Below are 27995 nucleotides of genomic sequence, written 5' to 3' on the forward strand. Positions count from 1 at the left end.
AAATTTAAAAAATTTCGCTTAGAGATAAAAATTTTATAGATCAAAAAAAGATTTCTTTAATTTTTGAAATACTAGGGGGTAGATGACGTGAAAGTGATTCCTGAATTTTTTTGTAGCGCGCATCAAATATAAAAGCCTTGATCCATTATTTAATTGAATGGGAAATGATAATTTAAAATGGTTTTGCTCAAAATAAAAGAGGTTTTTAGCGACTGAGGAGAAAAAACCGAGTCAGAAAAATTTTCGACTCTTGTTTTACACTTGTATCGGTTTTGTCACGTAGTCAGATAAGTTAGTGAATTAATCCCCAGTAAGGAAGAATCACAACGAATGGGGAAGCTACAAAATTTTTTAATTCTTTATGAACGAAGTAGTTTATTACGAGGAAAAAAAAATACATATCTCTTGCAATATATCAATCTCGTGTGTAATTATTATGTACAACAAAAACAAAGTGACGTGCAACGCGGAAATCCAATCACGACGAAGGTAGGAAGCTGTATTTTGGATAACAGAAAAGAAGAGAAGGAGAAAGGATGGATGGGTGTGCTTTTTTGTGGCTGATGGTACAAAGTCGAAACACAAATGTTCGTAGAAATACGTTAATTTATTGAAACATGTACATTTTCGAAAAGAGGAGAATCAGCGTATCCCCAGATTTCTACTTGGATTGGACAGAAGACTTTGCGCGTGTTGTTACAATGTATGTATACGTATAAGTATAGTGCGCAGCTATCGTAGCCAAGCGAGCAGCGTCGGTTCGAGTCCGTCGCGCAAATGCACCGCGCCACATCACACATGTATTGGAATCACCCGAGATTTGTGTTTATTTATTTATTTATTTTTTTTTTTTTGTTGGTGAACGTGTGAATATAAAAGAGCGCGTCGGACTCGAACCTGCTGCTGCTGCCGTCAATAGCTGAGCGATAACTCTAATCGTGTCTCGCTACAGTCGTTTTGCGCTCGAGTCGATCGAAACGAAACAAATAATAAGTACAGTCGACCAAAACGCCTCTATCGTTTTCTTCTTTTTTAACTTTTTTTTTCTTTTATTTTTTTTTTTTTTTTACATTTACAACTGCTTGTGATTTTTAATTGAAACCATAATACAATACAAGTTCAACTTTGTCGATCTTTATTTATTTTATTATATATATATATTTATTTATTTATTTATTTATTTATACTTTGTTTTTTTTCTTCAAATTTTTTATTTTACGCTCACAGCTCGGCATTTTATTTTTAGGTATATTGTACGTATATTACACGCCGTGATTATCTTGCGCGCACGCCGCGAGGAACGGAACACCGTTGGCCAAAGTTGGCCAAGTATGCGTATTTATATATACCCTACGTGTCGTATAGTATCATGTTCTCGGTGCGACAATCATCAATCACGATATAATTGTATTATAGCGATGCGTTATTTGCGATTATTACAAAAACGTAACACTTTTCTTTTTTTTTTTATGCTTCTTATCTGTGTTAAGAAAAATTAGAAAAAAATTACCAAGACAGTCAACAGTAATTAACTTTTTTTTTCGCAATATATATATGTTTTTTTTTGCATATGTATACCTACCAAAGTTTTTTTTATTTACAATATATAATATACATATATATGTGTGTGTGTATTTTTTTTTGTATGTATAGTTAGCACAGCTCGCTCGTCCCGAGCGAGTCTTGGATATTTGCCGTTGTTTTATTCATCGACACGTACAACACCATTTGCGCACCCCATTTTTTTTTTCATCCTGCCTGCACCTATACGTATAAGTTTTTGCTACTTTTTCAAATATTTCTGCAACTTGAGCACAGTTGACCGTATGCACTTTAGCCATCACTTTGCACTTTGCCGTTGTACGCACATCTGCATGTTATAAGGTACGCGTGCATTTTACAATACGTGTCCATCCGTGTGGAGGTTTAATTATAACAGTTGCGAAAGCCGTTGTGCGTATACACGAGTGCCATTGTGGGTGCGACTATCTACACTTATGGTACACAAGGAGGAGGACCAGCGGAAACTTTAACGGCGCACAACACACATACACACGGCGGCCCGTCACTGATCGCGCACTACCGACGAAATAGTATATGTATATGCACTGCACGGGTCCTCTATTCCTTGCAGTATCCCGCACTGGCTAGCTTCATCCGCTGCATGAGTTGTTGTTGTTGTTGTTGTTGTTGTTGCTGTTGGCCGAGGGGCTGTGATGATGGGTGGTGCAGCTGGTGCGGGACGGTCGGCTGGAGGCAGTAGGCAAGGCTGGGCGAGGCAGCTTGGGGGTCGTCCTCGTCGAGGTCGTCGTCGGCGGGGGACCAGCAGCGTTGAGCCGCGGCCGCGGCCGCAGCGGCAGCGAATCAGGCGAGGGCGAAGGGGTGCGAGGCGTGGTGTCACAAGCCGGGGCCCCCGGAGGAGCCAGGGCCTACGGGACCCGAACCCGCCACCGGGTGGTACAGCGGGCTCTGGTAATAGTCCGAGGGCTGACCGATACCACCACCACCACCACCACCGCCCCCGGTGCTCGACATCTGGTGGTGCATGCCGTTGGCGTGCTGCTGGTAACTGGCGGCGGCTGCGGCCGCGGCCGCGTTCACGTAGCCCTGGTGGTGCAGCTCGTACATCTGCTTGAGCTCGGGGGGCTTGCTGTCGGGCGGCACTTGGGCCCCGGGGGAGGCTGCCGCGGCGGCGGTCGAGGCAACCCCGGGCAGGAGCCTCGTTATGCTGAAGGGGTTGTTGGCCGGGGCGTAAGAGCTCGGCTCCTGCTTGAGCCCGTGGAGGGCCGTCGGGTCGGCGAGTAGGTGGGGGTGGAGGCCCCGGTTGACCATGGCGGCGAGCTCGTCGTGCGTGGCGAGCTCGGGCAGTAGGCCACCTATGTCCGTGTGCTGCTGGTGCTGCGAGTGTTGCTGTTGCTGCTGCTGCTGCTGCTGCTGCTGTTGACATAAAGGGGGTGCGGGCAAGCGTTTAGTACTTGCATAACGTTCAAGAGTGCACGTGCTGTAGCTGTCGTCGGATCGCTTCACCGAGAGAAATTTACTCTATGTAAAATTGCAGTGTAGTTGTACCATTTTTGAGGTAAAAATTAATTTTACTAGTTTAGGTGAACGCAATAACGTGCAAACAACAAAATTTTCACGATATCAATTTTCAAGGAGTTTCATGATTATTTTCATATTTCATTTCTCTCGATACGTTCGGAAAGTATATGCTTGTTCCTGAAATTTCTACGCAATCTTCCGAGCACTCAACTCCGAGGGGGTAGTATTTGAATTTAAAAACGCTCAAGTAGAATGATTTTGTTGAAATAATTAGCTGAACTTTTTTATTTCATACGATTTCGATCCACTTGGTACAATGTTTTTGAACAATTTATGAACTCTGAGTCGGTGGCCCTTTATCGTAGGTTTTTTATACTAAATTTTCTTAGCCAAGACATAAGTGCACGTATGGAAAGAAATCAGACAAAAGAAATAAATGGAGTCGGGGGATTGGGTGAATAAAAGAGTCTATTGAAACAGCACTTGTCAAAGAGAAATAGCTATGAAATTTTTTTAATGAAAAACTCCCTTGAGCGAGCATCTACTTCTTTCCACATGTTTTCCATCAAATGTGCAACCGGAGAAAATTTTTTTTATTTTTGTGAAAATTCGTTAAAGAGCTTCTGTAAATATGTTTCACTAAAATCGTCACTTGATAAAAATAAGAAAATATTGGTCAAGTAAGCGTCAGAGCGTTATGCGCATTGATATAATTCAATTGAAAATAGAAAAACAAATATTTATCCGCGTTACATAAAATGTAAATAAATATATAATTGTGATTTATGATTTTTGCACGAATGGTTGCAACTTTTGCAAAAATACTCATTTTTTCACTTGCAGGAATGAAATGTCATATGAGAAACAAACGCAATTAGATTGTAATGGATGGGTTCAAGTAAAAAAGGGCGAAAAAGTAATAGTAATCTGAAATGTTAATAGTTACGGCTGTCACGGTACGTAAAGTAATAGCATCCACCGTTCAATAAAACCGCTTGGTTTCGAAGTTCCCGTTAAAAAAACACTTAGATTTGATCACGAGACCGGCGCAGCTGGTTCTAGTGGAGCTTTTGTTAGAGTAGAAATAGATTACGCTTACCCCAGGCTGTTGGTGGTGGTGTTGCTGCTGCTGCTGTTGGTGGTGGTGCTGCTGCTGTTGGTGATGGTGTTGTTGTTGCTGCTGGTGCTGTTGTTGCTGTTGGTGCTGGTGGTGCTGCGCCGAGACGAGGTGCGAGTGGAGGTTCTTGTCGGCGGGCGAGTGCACGCCACCGACGTGGTGCTGATGGGGCGCGGATTGGGACTTTTTGTGCTGGTCGGGACTCACGTGTCCTTGATGGTGGTGGTGCTGCTGCTGGGTTTGGTGGGACTGGTGGGTCGTCTGCTGGTGCTTGATGCTCTGCCGGTTGATCTCCTTCTTCTCGTCCTTGAAGCGCTTCTGCCGGCGGAGGTAGCAGCCGTTCTCGAACATGTTGCCGCTCTCGGGATGCAGGGTCCAGAAGGAGCCCTTGCCCGGCTTGTCCGGGGTCCGCGGCACCTTCACGAAGCAGTCGTTGAAGCTGAGCGAGTGCCGTATCGAATTTTGCCACCGCTGCTGGTTCTGGAGGATTAAAATGCACCGGGGATTGTGTTTAGTGCAAAAAGCTCTTGGTTAAATTTACCGACGGCAGAGCACATTGACACGAAAAGATAATAAGTATTCGTGAGTCGGGCCAAATTTTCATCCAAACAAGTTTTCCTGGGCAAATTTCACACCTTGGGTCATTTATTACGGGAATAAAATTTTGTCGACAAGGGTACGGGTGCCTCAATCTATTGTTTCAGCTTTAAAATATTACTAGTTAAAATTTTCATCGAGATAATATATTACCCAAAAATCGGAACAAACAAAAATTTTTATCCTAGTTTTCGTACGTTTACATTGTACGAAAAAAACTTAAAGCACCCGAAACCAAATTTGGTAAAAGTACGAAAGCTATGTTTTTACCTGTTTTCGTCTTTACGCTACGCACTAAAAAACAACGTTTTCAACTAATTTTAATCAAACCGCTCTGTTATTTCTTTTAGCTTTTTCGTTTCTCATTTTTTTCCTTTCACAATATGACCATTTAGCCTAAAACACCAAGTCTTTAGTCATTCCATTTTACATTTTTTTTTTTTTTTTCACACCCCGAGATAAAAAATTACACCTCAAACAAGCACTACATACATGCGTATTGTGCATAATTCAATTGTATTGTTTGTTATTGCAGTTGCGTATTACGTGTGACACTTGAACTTTAAACTGTCATATCTCGGAAAGTGGGAACCTCATGCAATTGAAAAAAGTGAGCATAATGAAATAAAAAATGCGTTGTAAGATAGTTTAACTTTAAATTTTTAGGGGCGCAGCAATTTTAACCTCGAGAACAGGCAAGAGCAGCCTGATGATGGTATATAAAATCACTATTTTTGATAAAAATGACGACTTGTTTTAATATATCGATTAAAAGTTCGGATTTATATGTTTTAAGCAAAATTGACTGTATTAAGCCCAATATTATGAATGGCCTGTAACTTTTGTTGCAATACCCTTAAAAAGTACACACGTTGTACCAATAAATAATCAGAAATTGTTTTACCGAGAGAGATAACTAAATCGAAATGTGAGAAAATTATCTAATTTCGTGTAAAATTGCGGTTATAGGCATGTAAAATAACGTAATAGCAAAAAACCATTCACATGCGATTTTACGTAACAATGGCATCTGACGGTACACAATGTGGATGAGTGTTAATTCTGTTGGTCATTCATAAAGTAATGGAACAGAGCTGAAAAAAAAACCACGCGCATTCGTATACACGATAGGAGAAATTGATTCGTCCACTGAACAGACTAGCACTTTTTATCTTTTTAAATCATTGTCCCGTTAATTGAACAGATATACAGCTGGAAATAAAACAACTAACCTGACGGTAAAATGGAAACAGGTCCATTATGAACTGGTAGATCTCGGAGAGCGTGAGCATCTTGGAGGGCGCGTTCTGGATGGCCATAGTTATCAGCGATATGTAGGAGTACGGAGGCTCTAAAAAAACGTATGAAATGAATCTTTCAAAAAAAAAAAAGAGAAAATAATGGTTTATCATTGTAATGTTTTTACTGCAAGTGGAAAGGAGAAAAAACAGAAAAAAAAAAAAAAAAATGTTAAAAAAGAAATGAGAGGACGTACTGGCATGAGTGTAGGAGCGCCGATAGCTCTTGTCCTGGCGGGCGCGCTGCAGCGAGTTGGGCGAGTCGGGCTCGGCCAGTGGATCGGCACCCCCGCGACCCGGCACGGCCGAAGCGGGAACCGAGCCGAGGCTCCCGACCCCACCGGCGCCGGGCGCCACGGCCGCTAGGGGCCCGTAACCCGAGAGCCCGCTCATGCAGGACATGCCCGGCATCCCCGGCACCGAGCCCCCGTACACGTTCATGGATATGCCACCCGGGCTCTGGGGGTTCATCGACATCCCCACGCAGGACATCGAGTTGATCGAGCTGTAGGTGGGCGCCATGCCGCCCATACCGCCCATGCCAGCGCTGCTCGGCTCCCCGTAAAGATTTTGCGACTGGAGCATGGTCATTTGGGCCGAAGCGCTCTACCGTCGCGTTTCCTACACTTAACACTCACAGATACTCTGTCCCGCGGCCCTCGTCCTCGCCGCTCATCGGGCGCTCACCTCCACTTTTCACTTTTCGACCAATAACTAACCAACTAGTATCGTATAGGTATTTAACAAGACAACGATATCGTGAGCACACACCCGCGCACCGTGTACCTAAACAGAAAAACACTCTTGCCGGCACTATACTCTTGGTTTTTACAAACACGAACCCATTGATCACTTGTCTTGCTAAACGATTCCTCCTTTTTCACAGCTCGGTCGTGTCACCACGTCCTCCTTATAGCGCGGGCCGCGGCACTAGTGTACAACGTAATATACGTAACACACTCGCGCACGATAATTATATGGTCCGTCGTGGCTGGAGGCCGGCTGACGAGTGTACTCCGGGAGCTTCGAGCCGGCGCGGCTTGTTCAAACAGTCGCCCCTCCCGGCCGCGGTGTTGGGCGGAGCCGGGACGCCGAGGGTTCCGAGCCAATGGGGGAGCTCGGGTTCCGCCCCCTCGCGCCTGCGCCGCGGCTTTTTTTTTTTTTTTTTTTTTTTTTTTTAGCTTATACCTATATACTTACCCCGTCCGCTGTCAAGTGTCACGCGCGCGACCGACGGCCGAATGCAACAGCAGCTGGACCCCCCCTTTGCGGGCTCAACGCGCGTATGATGGTTGGAAAATCATGACGATTAACGAGGGTTCATCCATTACAATTTACCTGCATAGGTATACAATAACGCGTGTTTACCTGTTGGGCCGTGTCGGATGTAATTATTTATACCTATGGGGATGTGGGTATGGGTACCGGGAGTAAACAAAAATGTGGGTAAAAAGGAGCTACTTGCCTATATACGTATAGATCGAAGAGATGTGCAAAGAGCGAAAAGGGTATAGGTAAATGTGGGTAAGTCGGTTGGATATGTATTATCTGGCATTAGTACACACGTAATATACAGAGTTAGTATATATAGGTACACGCCGAGGGCTGGAGGAGGAGGGAGGCACGCGGGTGTGTTTGTAGATCTGTATAGGTACCTAAGTACTTGCTTGCCCATTGCTCGGGTCTTTATCGAGCTCCGAATTGTTTGCGGAATGAAAATATTGTCCCTGTAAACAGCGGGCTGATGCTGCCGCCGCTGCACTAGCCAACGAATAATCGTCCACCGTGCGATGCTGTTGCTGCTTCTGTGCATATATACCTACTATTGTGAGCATCAAGCACTTGCTCTTTCTCTCTCTCTCTGTTGTTTCTTCCTACAGAAATTGCATTCGGTAGGTATAGGTACTTTATTAGGCTTACATTGTAGATATACCCCTTACCATATTGTACTACGTGTGGGGTATCTGTGTGCATACCGTGCGGTAAAATGTACATATATATGTGTATACACACAAACTTGCTCTCGTTTTCACGGGCTCACGGCTCATCGCGCACCAATAGGTATAGTATATATATATAGGCGAGTACCACTCGAGCTCGATCGATTTCTCTCTCCATGTACCGATCTCAATCTTATCTCTGCTCTTTTCTCGCCTATATAGGTACTTGGTTGTCTGTGCCTATATTTGTCGAGTAGCGCGCGTCGATGGACTCGCCGATCCTCCTTTAGCGCTTTTACAAACATTACCATAACTAATTGAACACCAAAAGAGCGGGTAAACAAATGTAGCGCAACAACAACTATATAACTTTATTTCGTTTGATAATCTTTAACCATCTTGTGTGCATGCGCTTGACTTTTTTTTTTTTTTTTTTTTTTTTTTTTTCATCAGTCACAAGGGGGCAGTTCAATTTTTTCGACGATTAACTCGCGTTGATTTTGCAATCGGTGATACCGTGTGTGTGTGTGTATATACCTACGCCCGACAAATATCCCCTCAGAGCCGCGTGTTTAACGATTGCATTGACAAATATGTGCTTACACACAGAGGTGGATGTGTATTAAGCACCCGAGCATAGGTACATATACACGCGCGCACACTTGGCTTTGCTCGAGATGTTCAATTTTATTTGTCCCTCGTGATTTATCGCCTCGATAAGTATTTGCGGACGCGCGTGTTGAAATCTAAACTTTTGCTTGCACATGTTCATAATGCGACGACGCCAAAGCAAAGACGTACAGTGTTGGTGTCGTTTCCCCCCCCCCCCCCCAAGAGTCAACATTTGAAAAGATCGTCGATTCGCCCTCGCGACGGGATAAATCGGTTATATTTGAAAATCATCGGCATTCAAAGTAAATTTAAGCATAAACACCGTTTTTGTTCCTCTTTGGCAAACCGTACACGGGTTGTATGTGTACAATATTTAACCACCTAATATTGGCTGAAGGAATCACCACCGCCACTTAAATTATCATCGCGCGGGTATAATGTACCCAATAACTGTATATATACATTTATACAATTATCATCCGTATTTTCTTTTTATCTCGTTTATTAATGCTCTATTTATATTTAAACACGGTTTATTTGACGATGTTCAAGTAACGTATGAGCAGGCTCATGCTCGAGAAAAATAGACAACGTTTTTTTTATCAAAGGTAAGCTTATTTTTCTTTCGTAGTCATCCAAGCTTTTAAAACTCATACGCAATACTACATCAAGTAGGTAAACTGCAAATCACTGCAACATTATGTTTAAAAAAAATGCGCCATTGAAAATGTATACTGCCAAGACTGTGAGAAAACAAACAAAATATGCTGGTGTACAAAAAAGTAATCAATAATTTGTCAATGCTAAGCGAACTGAAGCGATTTCAGAAAAATGTAAGTAAGTATGTAATATGTGGTCGTTGCGAATGGACTCATTGGTGAGCCATAAATTAGATTTCGTTTGAGTTTGTAATGAGTGGCTCGAAACAAAAACAAGCCGATCCAAATAAACTGCCCACCGGAGCGGGGGCGCACTTGTGTGTCAAAGCTCGCCGCTCGACGGAAATGTTTTGTCATTTCAACACGAGAGGGGGAAAATAAAAAAAAAAAAAAAAAAAAGGGGGAAGAGGAAGGGCTCGCGGCCGCAAGCGATGAGTCTCCTGTTTTCCCTTCGTTCCGGGTGGTCCGCCGTGTATGTACACACACGGGCACTTTGGTCCCCTGACCTCTCGAGACCCCCAAAATTAACACCGCGATACGAGCGAGAATCTCCCGTCTCGGAGCGCCAATTTTTTTTTTTTCCCCTCCCCCATCCGCACCGAATCTCGGTGTTTTCGTACGTGACCGCCGCCGAGCGACGGACCAAGAGCATCATCTTGGGCGTCGGTCGGGGCCGCTTTAGATTTTCACTCGAGTCCTCTTCAGAACTGACTTTTTCTTCGTTCGCTTTTACCTTTGTTATTCGTGCCGACTGAAACAACAAATCAAGACACTTTTTCGTGCCCCCCCCCCCCCCATACCTGCATATATATGCATAGGGTGTGTGCGCACATAATATATAGGTAATATCATATATATAAAGAGAGGAGCAGCGGACCCAAGCCGGCTTTTTCTCTTCCCCGTGTGCATATATATGTATAATAACTCTATTACCTCTTTCACGTTTTCCTCGTCTCAAACGCACCTCTGTGTTTTTTTAGCCCCCCTCCCCCCCCGATTGTTATATTACCCACCCGGTTGTTGTGCAGGTTCTCGCTCTACGTCACGTTATATACTTACTCGGACAGCGTATATATACGCTCTGGACCTTTTTTTTTTTTTTTTTCTACGTCTTTGCTCGTACACCTGTACCCTGCATCACCGATACGGAGCTGATGGATGCAACGAAAATACATGGGTATACCTATAAGATGAATGGCACCCACAGCCGAGACATCTGCAACATCGCTAATCACGATGATATACCCATCATCTATATTTATGTAACACATTGTATTATTATGTATACAGCATAAAATTCTCCTTTATTTAATGGCGCGAAGCACTATACGTGTATATAATATATAGGCGAGGAAAAAAGAACTAAAAAGTTGTATTTATGTACGTGATGGGTATAGTACCTACACTCAAAACGTACCCGTGAAAAACAAACGCTCAAGGATAGGTCAGTAATCCCCGATAATCCCGACACTATGGGAGGAATGCTTGGACTAAAAATTTTCCCTTTCCTCCCACGTATATAATATACAACAACGATGCTCGCAACGTTGCACAAGCGCGCTCTAATGGACGGGCCGGCCTTTCGGTAAGTACATATACAGGTATATTATGGGCACCTCTCCCTAATGGGCCAATTATAAAATAATCCAAGGAGATGACGATCGGCGGAATAGAATAGAGAGCCGAGGAGCAATAAAGCCGAGCGGGAAAATTGAAAGGGAAAAACGTGCAACAATAATCGTAACACAACATTATGGCCACACTCGATGGTGCATATATATATACCTTGACGGATAATGTATGGGGGGGGGGGGTGAGAGGGTCCGGCATAGAAAACAAACGATGATTCGAGAGTGTGTATGCTCTATCAGGCTCGACGCGAAGCAGACGCAAAGTCACGTGTTGTGCGTGCCTCGGCTCGCTTTTCCCAGATTTGCAGTATCCCCCAACCCCCCAAATCTATATACCCACTCGCTCGTCCTCTACACCTCTATCTCGGCGAAAACACGCTTCTCCTCGTCTCGTTATATTAAGTAGGTGTACAGGCCTCTATAGGTCGTCGCTTCAATCGCCAACGTAAAAATAATATGCTCTCACCCCCGCCGTCGCACTTATCTCGTCCTTCTTCGTCTTTGCCCCACGGCTTTTCTCTCCCCAACCCCTCCGACCTATACCTATTTTGTTCTGCCGCTCTCTATACTGTCTCTGGATGCCCATCCTATAATATATACGTAGCTGGCTCGAGAAAACAAAAAACACATCCTTCGTCGAGTGGCGTGAAACTCGCGTACGTCGGGGTCCCCCTCCTTTATATACATTACCTCTATTATTTTTACCGAATTTATCTTTCGGCTCTTGCGCGTCTTACACGTGTTACCCCCTTTTGCGACAGATGTATGCCCAAGTGTGTACCTATACATCACTTGTATACGCAATCCTTGGGTATATAGTACGTGCGCCTAACAGTTTGGGCTCAAGCATATACAAGTACATTTACGCGTACACTTAATTTCAATATAATGTTTCGTCATCCGCGCTCCAGCTCTCTCGGCGTACCTTGTCTCTTTGTTCGGCGCGACACCTCCTCCCGAAAGATAAACGCGCATAAGTAGCCCCCCCCCACCCCCCGTTGTTCGTTCGCCAATATGTGTCTGTGCTCTCTTTTTTTCTCCCTATAGGTACGTGTGTCGACGCGCCTCTGGCAATTCGTATACGTACCATGTATGTGTGAGGAACGGGGGAATAATAATTTTATCTCCGAGATGTGTACCTGTACCGCTGCAAGAAGATATTATATTATTTTGACGAGTGAGCTAGAGAGAGAGAGAGAGAGCAATCGCACCGACCCACTAAATGTGTGGATAAAAGTATATATAGCTCTCTTGAATATTTATGCAATAACTATATGTACTGTGCGCTCCTTGATACATTTTTTTTTCTCTCCGTCTTTGCAATTCACCTCTGATACAACAATGTGGTCAATTTGAGCGAGAAGTCCTTCCTTTTTCTTAACGACATTGGCCATTATACAGCTCTCTCGGTAATTAATTTTTTTTTTTTTTTCACGTTACGCCGTCACGAGCAAACGCATCGATTGGGCAAACACGAGGATACATATTATATGTACACCCATGTATGTATATATATATACCGTGGAACCGATTCAATTCGTTTGTCTATACTTGCTTCTCTCGTGTTTTACACAAAGACAAATATGAAAAATCAATCTATTGTTTTTTTTTTTTGGGCAAATCAATAGAGAGCAGTTGCGTCGATCTTGAGCTTTTTTTTGTTGGAAAGAAAAAGCATGCAGGTGCAGTCATTAAGAAAATTGGCAACGATTTTTTGAAAGTCAGCCGAAAAACTGATGTAAACAAGGCGCCGTTACATCTTTCTAAAAGGATAAATGGAGAAAAAAGGAGCATAAGTGTATATATATACATGGAGCTTTTTGGAGGCGCAGTAACTTTCACTCGAACGTTCTTCAATTTGAAATCCAAGTAGGAGTAGCTCACCAAATTAAGCCTGTAAAAAAATGCTCAAGTGCGGAAAAACCTGGGACGGATCGATATTGGCACAAAATTCTCATTTCCATCGAAAATATCATTTGGAATTTTTTTTCACCGGAGCGGAAAAATGGGTGGCATATGATAGTCAACCATAATATAACGTAGTCCTAACACACGCGAGTAAATTTGATTGGACGTCGGCAGTAGAGTTATTTTCTCCTCCGTGACCAACGACAAGCTGCGAAGAGAGAGAGAGAGAACATAAGGAGGAGCAGCGCGCTATTATCGATCGCAAGCTCGCACCCACATAATATATACGCACACGCGTAAGTGCACGATGTAAGCGAGTGAGGCACATAGCGCATACACATCTGAAAAAGCTGAGAGCAGAAAAGGTGTTGGCTCGCCGAGCACTCGTGAATTTTCTCTTATTTTTTGTCGTAATCATAAAAAAATGTTACTTGGTAATATTTCCACTCGCCCCAAGGCGCTTATTTGAACGGAGGTGTCGGGGGTACATATATATATACGTATATATACGCTGCACCGGGCAGGCGGCGAGTTGTTTCGTACTCGAGAGGTTTTATCGCACGCCGCTCGTAAAAACCCGCCGACCGGTTGGGGGGGCGCCCGCCAAAAACCACGGCTGTATGCGCCTCGAGATCCCATGAGCTCGTTCTCTCGACCTATACACCCCGGAGCTGCAGAGATAACGCACCTGGCCGACAGAGGATACCGCCAATAAACGCACTCCGTACCCTTGCCGTTGGCTGGCTCCACCCTCTCTCATAAATCGCCGGCAGATTTTACCGGTTCCAATCCTTGTCATGGGAGTCGGATTGGGATTGAAAAAATACTTTGCGGTATCAGCTCGTGGTAAATATACCAGCGCTCCCTCGTCAAAGGTGAAGTAAGAGGCGTGCGTTTAAATTTTTTTCAAAACTTTCGGTTTATTCGTGGGGTATGATAATTACAATTGTGTACAAATCGGTTACAAAAATATTTCAATCCTTTTGGGATTCTTTGACGCGTAAATGCCGATTATTTTTATTTTAAAAAATGTTTAATTACAACTGCAAATTTGCTTCTGATTGCGGTGAAGCGATTCGACTGTGTAAATGAACTTTACCGTTTGATCGGCCAAAGAGATGGCACGAGCATGCGTTGTACATTGTCATTCGCGAGAGCGCTTGGAAATTCATTCATTTATTGTCCATTACCATATTGATGCTTTACATGGAAATCTTTTGAACATCTTTTTTGAAAACGCCATATAATTACATTAAAAACTAAGTGATAAATAAATATAAAATATATTAATTTTTCTACGTTAACTACGCTACTTTTTTTGCTGCCGCATACAAACTACAGTTACAATAATTAAACGGACAAATTTTCTCGATACAGCAAAGTTTGGGTTTTTCTAGTAATTAAGTGTTTCAACCATGATTTTTTTTTTTTTTTTTTTTTTTTTTTTTCAAACTGTCCATGTTTATACCAGGCGTGTCATGCTACAAGGAACAACTTAAGTCTAAGTAAAACTAATATATCCTCGACGTGTATGTATTTTTACCCAGACGGAGCCATTACAAGAGAATCACGTTTTGTGTTAACTTTAAAAAATATATATCCCACTTTTACAAGGGATAACTTGATTGATATAAGGCACAGTCGGAACGATGGAAAAATTTATTACAGAAGAATAATAATTTTTTTTTTTTTTTTTTTTTAAATCCACCACATACGGTATGGTACTCTAAAGAGCCTTTTTCTACATGGCTTCGGATCATATTGTAATCGGTCAAAAGCCCTTGATGTCCGTGAACGCTATTGCTATTCTAAAAAAATATCACGGATATATTGGGCTTAAATGCAATAGATATACGGTTTCTTCATTAAATGCAAAATGTGTATTACTAATTTAAATGTTATTTTAACACTTGATTGTACCCCTAATAAGATAACATAAAATTTCTAAAAATTGTATATACATTTTTTTTTGTAAATTACATAAGAACCATTGAGTTTTGTAGAAGTAGTGGCATTTCAAAGTCTGTTAGTCTGTCAGTAAGCTCTGCCAAACTTTCTGCAGGTCTTACTTTATCATTAATTGAACCGACCATTAAAGTTTTAACCAATATAGGTATCGATTACATTTTTACACTCTGCTGAGAACATGGGGCACTTGCGATCGTGCCTAACAACGAAGCTTATTTTAGTTTTTCGAAAAGTAATCAGATCAACAGTGACTAAAAATCCCACTTGCATTATAATACTTTTGGTTGCCCTATATGGACACCGTCTGTTTTGTTCACTAATTGAGAAACAAATGGTCTTAGCTCTTTATAAAAACAAAAATTCTTTCAATACTCATACAAAACCTTGCCCTTCATTTCAACTTACATAATTATGATTTTAATTATTGGTACGTAGCATTGTTAATAAAGAGAGATAATTAGGTTGAAATTTCAACACGACTTTATGTAAGTAGATGAGTTGTTGAAATTCAAGAGATTGCACGGCGCGTCATCAATGGTAATAAATAAAAATCAATCTTAAAGGTAATTAAAACATACAAGTCTTGAAGTCATAAGTACACTTGAGAAAATTTTGCAAGAAATATGTTCAATTGTAAGATGAAAAAACCTATTATTAATTCAGAATTAGTTTCAATCCAACTCGTCCAACCTAAAACATATGAGGTTATAGAATTCTTTTCATGTCTAATCGAGGCCAGTCACATATTGAGATAAATTAGACACTTTCTATAATGGTGGTTATTATTCTGAAATAGTAAAATTAACAAAAAACCAGTGTACAGACTTAATCTCCACTGGAAAATTTACATACAATGATAAAGTATTTAATATCCAAACAACATTAGGAGTACAATTCGTTCAAGGAACAACTTTAGGATCCATTAGTGAGGGATCATGTACATAATATGGGCCAGATACTACCATTCATGGAATAAGTTATGATCGACCAGTAAGATCAACCAAATTTAAAATTACAACAATCAAAGAAATAGCAAAATTAGATCTTGAAGAGAATAAAGTAATTGCTAATGATGGAACTACATTTAATTATAAAGATTTCTCCTCATTTTCAGATTATTATGGGAACGTTTTTTGGGAATCGATCATAAAAAATAACCTATGTGGTACAAAAGATAACTTTCTCTCTATTTATGATGGTCCAGGTCAACTTATAACTGAAGCACATGATTCTGGAGAAGTATATAAATCTCTAATAGTAAAATATGAAGATCATGATTTTAGAATTGGATTCATGAATAGATCGGATTTTATTTGTAATAATATTTTTAACTATACAGAATATCCCAAAATATATGTTATTTTTAAAACATATCCTCAAAGTGGATTGATACAGCCAGTTAATGAAAAGTGGTGTACAAAAAATGTTTGGGATTGTAAACCCAATGATTGTGGACTGTATGATTTGATTTACCGGTTGCGAGGGAAAAGAGTGTGAGCCAATTGCTTGGGTTCATTGAAAGATTAACACTCGCACCTTTTTATATATAACAAAATAATAAAGTATATTAACAGCAGAAATTACAACACTTGATGAGAGAAAATTGAAAAACTGTGGTAAATAATAAAATTACGTTTTATGTGCGCTAGTTTAAGGATATTGAACGAAGTTGAAGAACAGTTATTTTACTAATATAATTAAACTGAAAATCATGTTGTTTGAGTCACGCGAGTAAATTACACAAGACATTTTCTCTTTCTATTTAAAATGATTTACTCGAGAAAATGTCTACTTGGTAGGTGTACACAGTGACCACACTGTGGTTCACTGGACGAGCGATCGGTGCGGACTGACTAAATGCTCACAGGCGAGCAATCGTGAGCAGCCAAAGTAACTTAAACGTGGAGCGCTATGATCGGTGGTCACGCAGGACCATCATTGGTTACAAAATACTAAAGTTAATTGCTAGCGCGCGAATATATAAAGTCTATATAGTTAATGTTTTGTAATCTAGGTCATTTTACTCGTTTTTTTCTTATTTTCAGTATAATATTTCGTATCCGTACGATATTAAAAATTGAATTTCATTTTTTTTCAAGTATATCATAATGTACAATAATGTTCATGATCATGCTTACAATAAATTGTATAATTCTAGTGATACAGAGATGCCTTTCGTCGACGGCGAGAGAGAAACATTAGACAATAAAATAAATAAAAGAGACCACGGTCATTATAAAAGTAAAAATAGCATGTTGTTATTATCAAAATTACGAGTCACGGTGTGTGAGTGATTTCTTTGAAAAAACAAAGAATGAATGATGGAAAAGTACGAGAAGAAGAAGAAATAAGGAGAAATAGAAGAAGAAGAACCTTTTGGAGTTAGTTTAGAGATCAGTGACAGGGCCAGCAGTAGAAGCTGCCATGCTGTTAATGCTGTTATCGCAGGAACCCGCGCTGGAAGCGTGGAATGCCCGGTGACGTTCGAGCACAGGCTGTTTATCGTGCTGTTCAGCCTCGGCACCATCATCCTCCTTGTCGTCGTCGTCGTCGTCTTCGTCACCGTCATCGTTGTCGTCGCCACTGCTGTTGGACGTGTCGTCGCTACTGCTGCTGTCGCTGATACTGTTGCCGGGCCTACCGAGCCTCGAACTCGATTTTGCCGGGCGGTTTTTGCCTTTGGAACAGCTGCAGCCTTGACTTGACAACTTGCCGCGCAGAATACTCGTCAGCCGATCCATTCTACGGTTCAAATCACCGTTCGCGTTACCACACACACATATATATCATTTGCCATTATTATACCTCACATACCATTTACAAGCCGTAATAAGCTACTACTACCAACTCGACCAAGCGATTGACGTTTCATCAGCTTTTATTTCTAATACATCCAAAACCATGCAAAGCAGCACCAAAGTACGGTACATTGCTTACTTTGTACACTACCAACCAGACCAATCAAACAGACAAGTAGTTTTTTTTTTTTTTGTTTCTCCCCCGTTCCTCGCATTCCAAAATCTACGGGTACAAGTTTATTTGGCACATACTTACTTACTGCACATTTAAGCAAATAAAAAACTTTCTGTTTGAAAAGTTGGCTCCTCGAGCAGGTGTCGTTTTTCCCAAAGTGAAATGTCAGCTGCAGCGGTGCTGGACATGAGAGAAAGCGTGAAGCGTGAAGCGTGTGTGAATGAGAGGAAAAAGTGCATGGGATCCACCCGATGCCACGGCAACAACAGTAACAACAACAACAGCAGCAGCATAGTACAGCAGTAGCAAAAATGATGAAAAACAGAGGCAGCAACGGTGGCGAGAGAGCGAGAAAGCGAGCTTGTGAGAAATGAAATGACAGTGGTGAAATCAAAGCAAAAGGAAAGTAGAAAGAAATGCGGGGGGTGAAAAGTATACATATAGTAGGTGGAACGAATCGTATTGGATGTAAGAAAAAAAAAAAAATAAAAATTAACGGGGTGAACTAACGACCTAAGGCCATCGAGCTGCCTCTAAATGTAGGCGGTGGTGTAGGTGGCACGTGAAGGTGCAGTGAGGACTCTGGAGGTGGCGAGGCTGTCCGGGACGGTTGTAGTCTCCTCGGCGCCCTCGGAGCCCCGGGACGAAGGCGTCGGAGACAGCGAAGGGTAGTAGTCCATGATGGTGGTGGTGGAGGTGAGTGGCTCGGGGGTACTCGCGCAAATCGACAAGTTGAAATCTACGACGGACCAACTCGGTACGCACTTGCTGACGGCAGTCGTCATTATTGTCGTCGTTGTCGTTGTTGTTGTTGTCGTCGTCAATGTTGTCGTAGTCGTAGTTTCCGTCGCGGTCAACGCTGCCGTCGCGAGCCCGGCCCTCGCGGACAGCGCCTCCTGCAGCTCGCGGCGCAAGGCCAGGTTCTCCTCCTCGAAAGCCGCGATTTCTCGGCATTCGCTGCTGCTGTAACAGCTGCTGCAACGACACCCCAAAGAGCAATGCTTAGCAATGACCCTCTGATGCACTAGCTACGTGTATTATGTATAGCTGCTGCGCTTGCACGTTTTTGGCTGGCTGGCTGTATTTGTATACATTTGATTACGGGTGTGATATGGGGTGGTGATGGGTGGGTCGGTGGGTAGGTGTGCAAAGGTATATGTAGCCCCAAGCACCTGCCTGGCTCAATTGGCAGGGACAAAACTCCCGCGTGCACAATACGTGTTTTTTTTTTTTTTTTTTTTTTTTTTAATTTAATTTCAACATTTGTTTATGTGGCTAATCATTGCGATGACGATCGTCTCTCTCATTATTATTATTAATATATTATTTGAAATGATAAGACGAAAACAACAGTAATTGTGAGTGATAATGATTTGTAATAATAATGACTTTGATGATGGTACATCGCTATCGATCAATGCGCTTTTGGTAAAAATTTAATGGTAATAAAGTTGTATGATTGGTGTGTGTGTATACTCACTTTGTGGCGTGCCTCAGTGCGGTCACCTCCTTTTCCAATTTGATGATTCTCTCTTTGTCTTCCTCATTTTCCCTTCTCACTTGTTCCAACTGACTCTGAAACACAAGTAGAGCCAGTTTAGACCAATCCTCTCACTGGGAAGCTATCCATTAGCCTGATGATGATGCCGCCGCTGAACGCGACTGAAATTCGAAACCGAGCTAAGTGCCCTCATGCGAGCCTCAAATTTTACCCCTGAAACCTAATACCGTAGACCCCCCTCTTCCCCTTTCTTCCCATCACTCGTGCCTTCCCGTAAGTTTTCCCCCTATGAATTTTCCAATACTTTGTGAGTCAAACAATGGGAACAAGAGTAAGTATGAGAAGAAAAAAAAGTTTCGAGAGGCCACTGCTGGCCCCGCACCTGGGAGCTCTCCAGCTTCTAATCAAACATCAGTTCAACATCCCGCCTCAGCATTCAATGCTCACGCAAATGCGCTCGGTCCTTTTGGTGAACGTTACGTGAAAAAATATAACTTTACGTTTTTCTAGCCGTTGCTTTTCCACTTACTTTTAATTGATCTACTTGTGCAAATTTTTCAGACTGTTGATTCTCAATTAGAAGCTTCATTTTCGAAAACATTGCTTCTTCCTGGACTTTACTAGCTTCTCTTATTTCTTTGATTACATCTGTATCATGAAAGACAACAGACACAAGTTAAAATTAAAAATAGTGATACTAAACAAATGGCACAAGTGTTTTTAAAATATTTTGTATAGTTACCCGATAACATGCCCGGTTGGTAATCACACAAAACGTTTTGCTTAATTTGCAGTAACTCAGTCTTAATAGTCTCCAAATCTAACTTGGCTTGGTGCATTTCCTTGAACAATTGACTGTTTGTTTCTTTCATTTTTGTCATCTATCAAAGTAAAATTAGAAAAAAAAATCACGTAAATAAGATACCCAAACAAACCAGCTGTCTAGTTTGAAACAAAAAAATAAAAATTCGTAATGTACCTGCTCGTAGAGTACAAACAATAATTTATTACTCTTGTCGATTGTAGTAATAGAACTGTTACTGGCTGCACTGTCACTGTCGTCGTTGTTTTTTGAATGTATGGGTAAATTCTCAGCAGGTCCTAAGCCGGGGTCAGAGTACCTCCTATGCTCTGAGCTAAGTTCTTGCCTGTTGTCCTTATTATCTACATTGGCATTGGGTGGTAGACTAGCATAATCTCCATTTTGATAAGCTATGGGAATGGACTGGTCCCAGCTATTCTCTTGAAGACTTGAGTACCCATTCCTTAAAGTATCATTGCCGCAGGGTGGTCCATTTTGCATGCGCATTAGGGACGATCGTGTCCTACCACGGTACAATCTATAATTTGGCTTGACTATTGGCTGATACAGGCGATACATTGGAGGCATAGAAACTGGCTCCATGGCATAAGTGACTGGGACCGCGGAATAACCACACACACTTGGATCTGATACCGCTGCAAAGAGACGTTGCCCGTTGTTAGTTGCATGATGCTGGGTTTGCTGAGACATCTGTGGCTGCTGCCAAAACACCGGTGGTGCATATTCCATTGCAGGCACATGAGCTACATGTGGCACTTCATCTTCGCTAGCCTCATAACTGTCTCTATCTTTATCTCGGTTTCTATCATCACTGCAGCAATGGTTGTGGGCACCTGTACTTCTCTTGCTTTTTTTTTTAGTTTTCCTGAGCTGACCTGTACAGCCATAATCGATTGGAACTCTGAAATCCATTAGTGACAAGTTACAGTTACATACTGAATGTTCAATAACCTGATGAATTTTAACCCTAATTACTTAAAAATAAATAAAACATGCAAGTGCTACAATGACGTTTGTTCACAAGTATTGTTTCATAGTGCATGATATTTCATCCAACAATAAATTTAATTGAATTTGATGTCTTTTAACTTACTTTTTATTCATAGCTGTAGAGCTTCAGGTGAACAATAGACTTACAGTTGGAAATTTTAAAAATATCCACACGCTTCTTAGATAAGTAATTATCTAGGTAGGTATTATTAGTACATGGAAAAACGATGACGGGCAACCACGCAATCAGTGGTGCAACTCGATGAACAACAACTGAGTACAACAACAATAGAGTATTAGACCACAAATGCCAAACGTCGCCATCACAGTTGGTCAAAATTATCTTGGTTTCAAGTTTTTCTCTCGTTTATTCTTCCTGATGAGTGGCTGAGTTGTTAATACTTCTATCCAGCGCCCACACTGTATTAACATCAAATGTTTTTTATTTCTCGCATTTCTTTCGTTACGTAATTACGTTAATTATTACAATCAAAAATACGTATAATATTCGTCGATTCACACGTTTACGTAAACATAATCAACGAGTATCATAAAAAACACTACTGCACGTGAAAAATTAATTTGAAAGACATGTAAATACCACAAGTGTGGGTGTTGTTTATTTAACTGTTAACTCTCGTGTCGTCCGTATCGACAAACGGCAAGGTTGCACACGTCGTTGCACTATATATACATGTATTATGCATAAGTAGGTGTATCCCGCAATCGCCGCCACCCATGGTTGGGAGCGCTACTACCGATGGGTGATTGCGGAATACACTCTGGGTTTTACCATTCCATCGTTCCTGTGTTATAGGGTCATGGGATTATATTATTCCGCCGTTCCTGTTTTATTGGGTCATATGGGGTTGTAACAATTTTAAATTTGCCGCAAATGGCACTTTCACACCACAATTTTTTAATTTCTACTTAGTGGTCCAAGTTGCAGCTGGTTTCTAAAATAGATCATATGGCACTACTATAATAACCACATAACTCTTTACCAAAATGTAATGACAAAAATATTTTGGGTTTCCACGAATTATGAAGTTCAATGTTATTCTTGTGCACTGTGTACTTTATGTCAATTTGAGAGTGCGTAGGCTTTACCTATAGGTATAGCTGGCGGTGATTGTAGAATACACCTTGCTACCCTGTGTTATACATACCATTCCAACGTTCCTGTGTTATTGCATGGCTGCGCTGCGGTGTCGATTGCGGATTACACCCTATATTAAATTATACCTTACCTTAGGTATAGTACATTCATACATTGTATACATGGACAATTGCACATGTATGGCCGTATATACTGGATATATTATATAGTCATCATTGGCTTTTCTCCAGAATGACAGAAATCGAAACTGCAGTGCACAAGTACTTATTTCTTATTCGAGTTATGTGATATTAGTGGTCAGTGGTGCACAACACCATTTTTCGTTATGTCTAGATCTCGATTCTGCAATTACTTGTATTGCCCTCTCTTATAATGTATTTCCTAAACTTGGTTTAAATTCATACATTCCTGAGATTACGTGTTTAACGTGTGTACAACCCATCCATTTATCATAAGTCAGGGAATTTGCTCTTTATCAGAGAGATACAAGTAAATTCCTTAAGTTAAGAGGAGAAGATTACTCATTCGACTTGAATGAAATTTTGATAATCGAACGCACACACAATATTATACAAATGGGTAACAATTCAAGCTTGCTTCTTCGCGAGGAAGAAATAGCACAAATTCAAGAAGCTACTGGCTGTAAGTTTATCTTTTATTTTTGCCTGCTGTTCTCTTTTTCTTATCATTTCATCACTCTTAACTTATTTCACGTGACACGTCATACATTGTTTATAATTGGTTTCATCAAACATTTTTTTTCTAGTTACTCACAATCAAATTGAGAGGCTCTACAGTCGGTTTACAAGCTTAGATCGCGGAGACTGTGGCACCCTTAGTAGAGAAGACTTTTTGAGAATTCCAGAGTTGGCTATAAACCCTTTGGGTGAAAGGATCGTTAATGCATTTTTTGAAGAGAGCAGTACTGATAGAGTTAATTTTCTCCAGTTCATGCAAGTTCTAGCACACTTTAGGCCTATAAACAAGAACCGTCAGAACATACTCAATTCAAGAGAAGAAAAATTGCGATGTAAGATTTCTTATACCAAAGCAATTTCAGTTACATTTTAAATACTAAAATTTAATAATCTCACTAATTAATTAAAATTTTTCTTCGATGCAGTTGCTTTTAAAATTTATGACTTAGATAACGATGATTTAATATCCAAAGATGAACTTCTAGCCATATTACACATGATGGTTGGTGCTAACATCAGGTAAAAAGCAATTTCTTATCTCGCAGATTCACATGCATTATTAAAATAATGTCATAATTTACCAATGTCTCTATATGCTTTAGTGAAGAACAACTAACAAGTATTGCGGAACGAACCCTTTCTGAGGCTGATGAAGATGGAGACAACATGATCAATTTTGAAGAATTTTGCAAAGCTTTAGAAAGAACTGATGTAGAACAAAAAATGTCAATAAGATTCCTTAGTTAAATTTTATCTAGTTATTTCAATTTTTAAAGCTTAATATATTTTTATTAATTACTGCGGGTGGATAATTTTAATTTTTTAACGCTTTTATCGTAATAGTAAATGTTGGTTTTCGTCAGTGATCTTAAAGTATTTCAAACTGCTCACAAGCTTCTCTACAAAGCACGTGTCACGTGTGAGCTTGATTGTCTATTACCAGTAACTGTATACATATGTATATTGTGATCGTTACCAAGGATAGTCAACGCGCAAATACGGTATATTTAATATTTGTTGTGCATATTCTTTGGTAGCATACGTTCCTTTGGATAAACAAATATTAGACTAAATGTAGATACAATACTCGACTACTCAAAATGGTTGTAGTTTAAAACTATTTAAAATAAAAGAAAATTACACACTATGAAATATTAAGTCTTTTTTATTTTACGTATAACTTACATGCACCGCTGAATTTTTTTTAATTTTTTTTTTCATTACAAAAGGTACACGTGTTGCGTTATTATAAACAAATCAAACCTTACAGCCCTCAGCGAATACACATCACTTTACATGTAAAATATAAAAATTCTTATATTGTACAACAATAATATATAATATGCGTATATCTATTGTGTTGATTTTCGATGCATTTATTAAGCTGTTGATGACACTGCAAGTTTTTTTAAGTGTTCCATAAATACTTGTAGACTTACATCATCTGTCAGTACTGGAGCTCCACTCTCCTAAAATTATATAAAAAGTTAGTTTTACGACAAAACAAAAGTGTTAATTGTCCAACTATTCATTTCAACTTTATTGTTAGACCATACACCAGTAAGATAATAAATGTAGAAAATACACCGTTGCACCACCAGTTATAACATTTATATTGATGTTTATAAGAAATCAAAAGGTTTGTGTTAATTTTAAATGACTTGTACGATAATGCGAGAGTATAGAGATTAGAGCCCTTTTAACCCTATGTGAAGCAATTTAAATAATACAGAAGCAATAAATCAAAAATAAAATTTTTGTAAAAAACCAACCCCGTTGGACATCGGCATTCCCTGGTTCACAGGATCAAGTAAACACAAAATGATTCATGTAATTTTTGTAAGATAAATAATGATGATTGAATATAATTTTCAGTAAACATTCACGAATGTTTCAACATTTAGAATGATTCAGTGCAATAAACGTAAAAAAAAGTCTTACCGCTCCATAAGCATACATGTTGTTGTGTGTCTGACTAGGGTTGACTTTGCTAAGAAGGAATCTAGCTTGAGAACCACCTTGTTCAGTGTCAATGTATCTAGGAGCTGGGAATCTTCCCACTAATATCTCATTAGCATCAGCTACAGGAGCTTCCAATAGTTGACTGAAATTTTCGTATTCTGGACGATCTTGGTATTTCAGTTGACGCCATTGAGCTATTGTCTGGAAATTATTTTAGTGTTTAAAAAATTTCAACAGGATCGTCGTCATTGGAATATTGTTAATCAATTACCTCTCCATGGAATATAAGAATTTGGAAAAAGGTGTCCATTAACAGAATTCTGTCAGGCTGTATAGATGATGTATCCAGTAAAACAGCCTCTGGTGGACCACTAAATCCGTAACTGTACAATACGGGTTGAACCATGATTAACGAATTCGTTAAATCCTCTCGCATCAACATGTTTCTATAAAAAGTTGTTTCATCTGGCGAGTTATTAAAAACCTGAAGGAACTGCGATCTACGCAGATGGTACATAAATTGAGGATAGAGTGAAAAATTGTCTGCTAGTCTGAAACTATTTGGATCGTCCTTTTCATATTGACCGAATTTCTGGCACTGGAAAAAATTAATTGTCAATAAAATAATATAATTTTAAAATTCATAATTTTTTTTTTTTTTTTTTTTTTTTTTTATGAATCAAATCATGCTGCACGTTATGATTATTGGTAATTACATACAAGTCGTATCAGCATTCTATCGACCCAGCGTAGAACATCAGGACCTTCTTCCGTTTCGGCTCTAAATACTGCAAGTCGGGACATTAGAACTGCTGCTGCCTCTTGATCGAATCCAGCAGCAATGTGATGTAAAGAGGATGAAGCATCCGCCCAACTGTAAATAATGAAGATTCATGAAAACTTAGAATTTTATTTCATGATTATGTGTGCAGGATTCAAGTACTAATTTCATGGTGATTTGTACTATGTTTGAAAATATTCATACTTTCTTGCGACAGTTGTAACTCGAATTCTTCGTTGACCACTACTATGTTGATATTGAGTGATAAACTGTATGCAACCGCGACCACCTTGAGGAATGGGAGCCGCTTGCTGATTAACAACTTCAAAGAACAACGCAGTTGTCGTGGAAGGTGTGAGAGAACAAAATTTCCATTGACAAGTGCCACTCAAACCAATTTCTTGTTCTCCAACACTAGGTCCTTTAACATTTAATGACACGCAGGGGCCTATGGCACCTGATACTTTCAATTCACGAGAAGTCTTAACTTCTAAAGTTGCGTTAAAAGCCATTTTCAAATCCTCCTTGGGATCTTTGGCAAATACACGTTGGAATGTTTGCTTGAAAAGCGACGAATTGAAGGAATCTCCCATTATCATGTGACCACCAGTTGAATTGCAGCATTGTCTCATCTCTAACAATCCAGTTTGATCAAGAGCACAAGAATAAATATCTATAATGTGCCCATTGGCAGCTGCCCTAGTTGCCAAGCTGTCGTAGTGTTTTGTTGCTTTTTTCATGTGTTTAGCATTATCTTTCTGAATATCGTGGTGAGATCTAATGGGCTGCCTAAGATCATCGGTGACAACTTGTCCAGGACCTTGAGAACATGGACCTCCCACAAACAGCATTATCCTAGTCATACCAAATGAAAAATAAAGAATTGAAAGAAATTAAAACCGTCAAAAAAAACATATACATACCTAGCTCCGGTATTGGCATAGCTGGCTTCCAGCAAACCTGTGGCGACTGAAAGAGCAACCCCCGTCGATCTAAGCGAGCGCTTTCCAGATCCAACAGGCCATGGATCCCTCTGTAACTCTCCCAACAGATCCGTCAAGCTCATGTCACACTTGTGCACAGGCTGTAGAAATTTGTTGGCTGGTGGCAAAAGTTGTCCAGTTGGTCCTCTCTGATTGGGATTCTGTCCAGGAACCGGTCTCCCTATTCCTAGCATATCTTGCACTTGTTTGGATTGTAGATCTTTCGTACCTCGAAACACGTAACTCTTGCTGCATCCTTCACAGCCCAATTCGTGAACTTGTACCATTTTACCAAATGTTATAAGACCAATCAAAGCATTGGGTGGCAATAGAGATAACGACATTTGCAACGAATCCTTCAATGCCGTCAACTCCTCCTCGTCCAAGCACGTATCAACAACAAGTAAGAATATTGGTGGTAAACTTTGTGCCCTCTAAAAAATAAATACAAATAGTAAGATAATTTTTGGTCAAATGTATCCGATTGCTTTATCTGATAGCTTACCATAATAGTATACTCGATGGTTGAAAACATTGGTATCAATTCAGCTGGTTGATGTTGCTCTGAGATGGCACTGTATTGTGCTGGAAACTAGGAAAAAGAGAGAAGAAAAAAAAACCATAAACAAAAGAGTATATATTATAGGCTCAACGTCTGGCCCGAGAAAAGACTCACCGGATTTCTTTGGAAGCAGAAATTGCAGACCCAGAGCTTTGCTCGATAGTCGACTTGACAGAGGGGATTCAAGATGGCCCGACAAGTGGACCTAGTACAGAGCACTGGGTCATAGTGAATCGGCGGAAGGTCAGGGCGCTCCTTGATCGGTTGATAGAGCGTACCCAGGGGCACGACTAATCTGGTGGCATCGACGCGAGACGACGGCCAGACGTTCCAGGTGAAGCGCACCCCATCCCTGTCCTCGTTTTGTTGAATAAATTCCTCGTAGGTAGTCATTATGCTATTGTAGAAACGACGTATGTAATAAATATCTCCAAGTGAAAACACTGCACATGCATTATTGGGGAGGAAAAAGTACCCTGGGGATTATGAGAGAAGTGAGGAGGTTAAGAACGGGAGCGATCTGGATGCACCGACATACCTGCTGTTGCCTTGTCGTTGTCAGATTCGCTCGGAGGGAGGGCGATTCTGCTACGAGATCGGCTGGACGAAACGAAGCATCCGAACGCGGTAAAGCAGCTTGAAGCACTTTTTTCTAATCACAAGGGAAACATATTTTAGCTACGCCGTCACTTGGTGGTCCATGGCCACGTCACGTCACTCTGCTTATGCCTGCTTATGCTCATGTCGCGGCGAGGGGAGAGGGGGCACCCCCGAGTCGTAAATTATACATGTATATGTTGTGTATATGACGAATTGAATTGACGAAAAAG

At 40.7% G+C, this 27995-nt stretch overlaps 5 protein-coding genes across 7 annotated transcripts; 1 reads left to right on the forward strand and 4 right to left on the reverse strand.

Moving 5' to 3' along the window:
* Positions 1–2121: 2121 nt before the first annotated feature.
* On the reverse strand, positions 2122–6905 carry LOC106642216 (uncharacterized). Its single transcript, XM_089590862.1, has 5 exons — positions 6252–6905; positions 5989–6107; positions 4142–4639; positions 2434–2931; positions 2122–2295 (listed from the first exon to the last, which is right to left on the reverse strand). Exons 1-5 carry the CDS (start codon positions 6643–6645, stop codon positions 2122–2124), a joined length of 1683 nt encoding a protein of 560 aa, XP_089446988.1. The 5' UTR covers positions 6646–6905.
* Positions 6906–14242: 7337 nt separating this feature from the next.
* On the reverse strand, positions 14243–17879 carry LOC149375046 (uncharacterized). Its single transcript, XM_089591270.1, has 2 exons — positions 17827–17879; positions 14243–17514 (listed from the first exon to the last, which is right to left on the reverse strand). Exons 1-2 carry the CDS (start codon positions 17835–17837, stop codon positions 17160–17162), a joined length of 366 nt encoding a protein of 121 aa, XP_089447396.1. The 5' UTR covers positions 17838–17879; the 3' UTR covers positions 14243–17159.
* A 380-nt stretch (positions 17880–18259) lies between these two features.
* Positions 18260–21748, reverse strand: LOC106642245 (uncharacterized). Its single transcript, XM_089591269.1, has 7 exons — positions 21547–21748; positions 21163–21479; positions 20226–20970; positions 19989–20127; positions 19776–19894; positions 19226–19320; positions 18260–18717 (listed from the first exon to the last, which is right to left on the reverse strand). Exons 2-7 carry the CDS (start codon positions 21171–21173, stop codon positions 18279–18281), a joined length of 1548 nt encoding a protein of 515 aa, XP_089447395.1. The 5' UTR covers positions 21174–21479; positions 21547–21748; the 3' UTR covers positions 18260–18278.
* A 652-nt stretch (positions 21749–22400) lies between these two features.
* On the forward strand, positions 22401–24167 carry elm (calcineurin like EF-hand protein 1 elm). Its single transcript, XM_014356923.2, has 4 exons — positions 22401–22821; positions 22946–23209; positions 23303–23396; positions 23480–24167. Exons 1-4 carry the CDS (start codon positions 22755–22757, stop codon positions 23622–23624), a joined length of 570 nt encoding a protein of 189 aa, XP_014212409.1. The 5' UTR covers positions 22401–22754; the 3' UTR covers positions 23625–24167.
* Positions 24025–27907, reverse strand: Sec23 (transport protein Sec23). 3 transcript variants are annotated; one of them, XM_089590955.1, is made up of 10 exons: positions 27704–27907; positions 27280–27562; positions 27109–27195; positions 26544–27037; positions 25825–26475; positions 25560–25713; positions 25111–25437; positions 24822–25040; positions 24650–24670; positions 24025–24346 (listed from the first exon to the last, which is right to left on the reverse strand). In XM_089590955.1, the coding sequence occupies exons 2-10, from the start codon at positions 27556–27558 to the stop codon at positions 24257–24259; spliced, it is 2322 nt and encodes a 773-aa protein (XP_089447081.1). In that variant the 5' UTR covers positions 27559–27562; positions 27704–27907; the 3' UTR covers positions 24025–24256. The 3 variants fall into 3 exon arrangements, with proteins under 3 accessions (XP_089447081.1, XP_089447080.1, XP_014212408.1); XM_089590954.1 differs by having other exon boundaries at positions 24819–25040; XM_014356922.2 differs by lacking the exon at positions 24650–24670 and having other exon boundaries at positions 24819–25040.
* Positions 27908–27995: the final 88 nt, after the last annotated feature.

The sequence above is a fragment of the Copidosoma floridanum genome, unplaced genomic scaffold, assembly GCF_036245765.1.
Source record: "Copidosoma floridanum isolate Cflo_tuat_1 unplaced genomic scaffold, Cflo_Japanese_pri ptg000013l, whole genome shotgun sequence".
NCBI classification, from domain to species: domain Eukaryota; kingdom Metazoa; phylum Arthropoda; class Insecta; order Hymenoptera; family Encyrtidae; genus Copidosoma; species Copidosoma floridanum.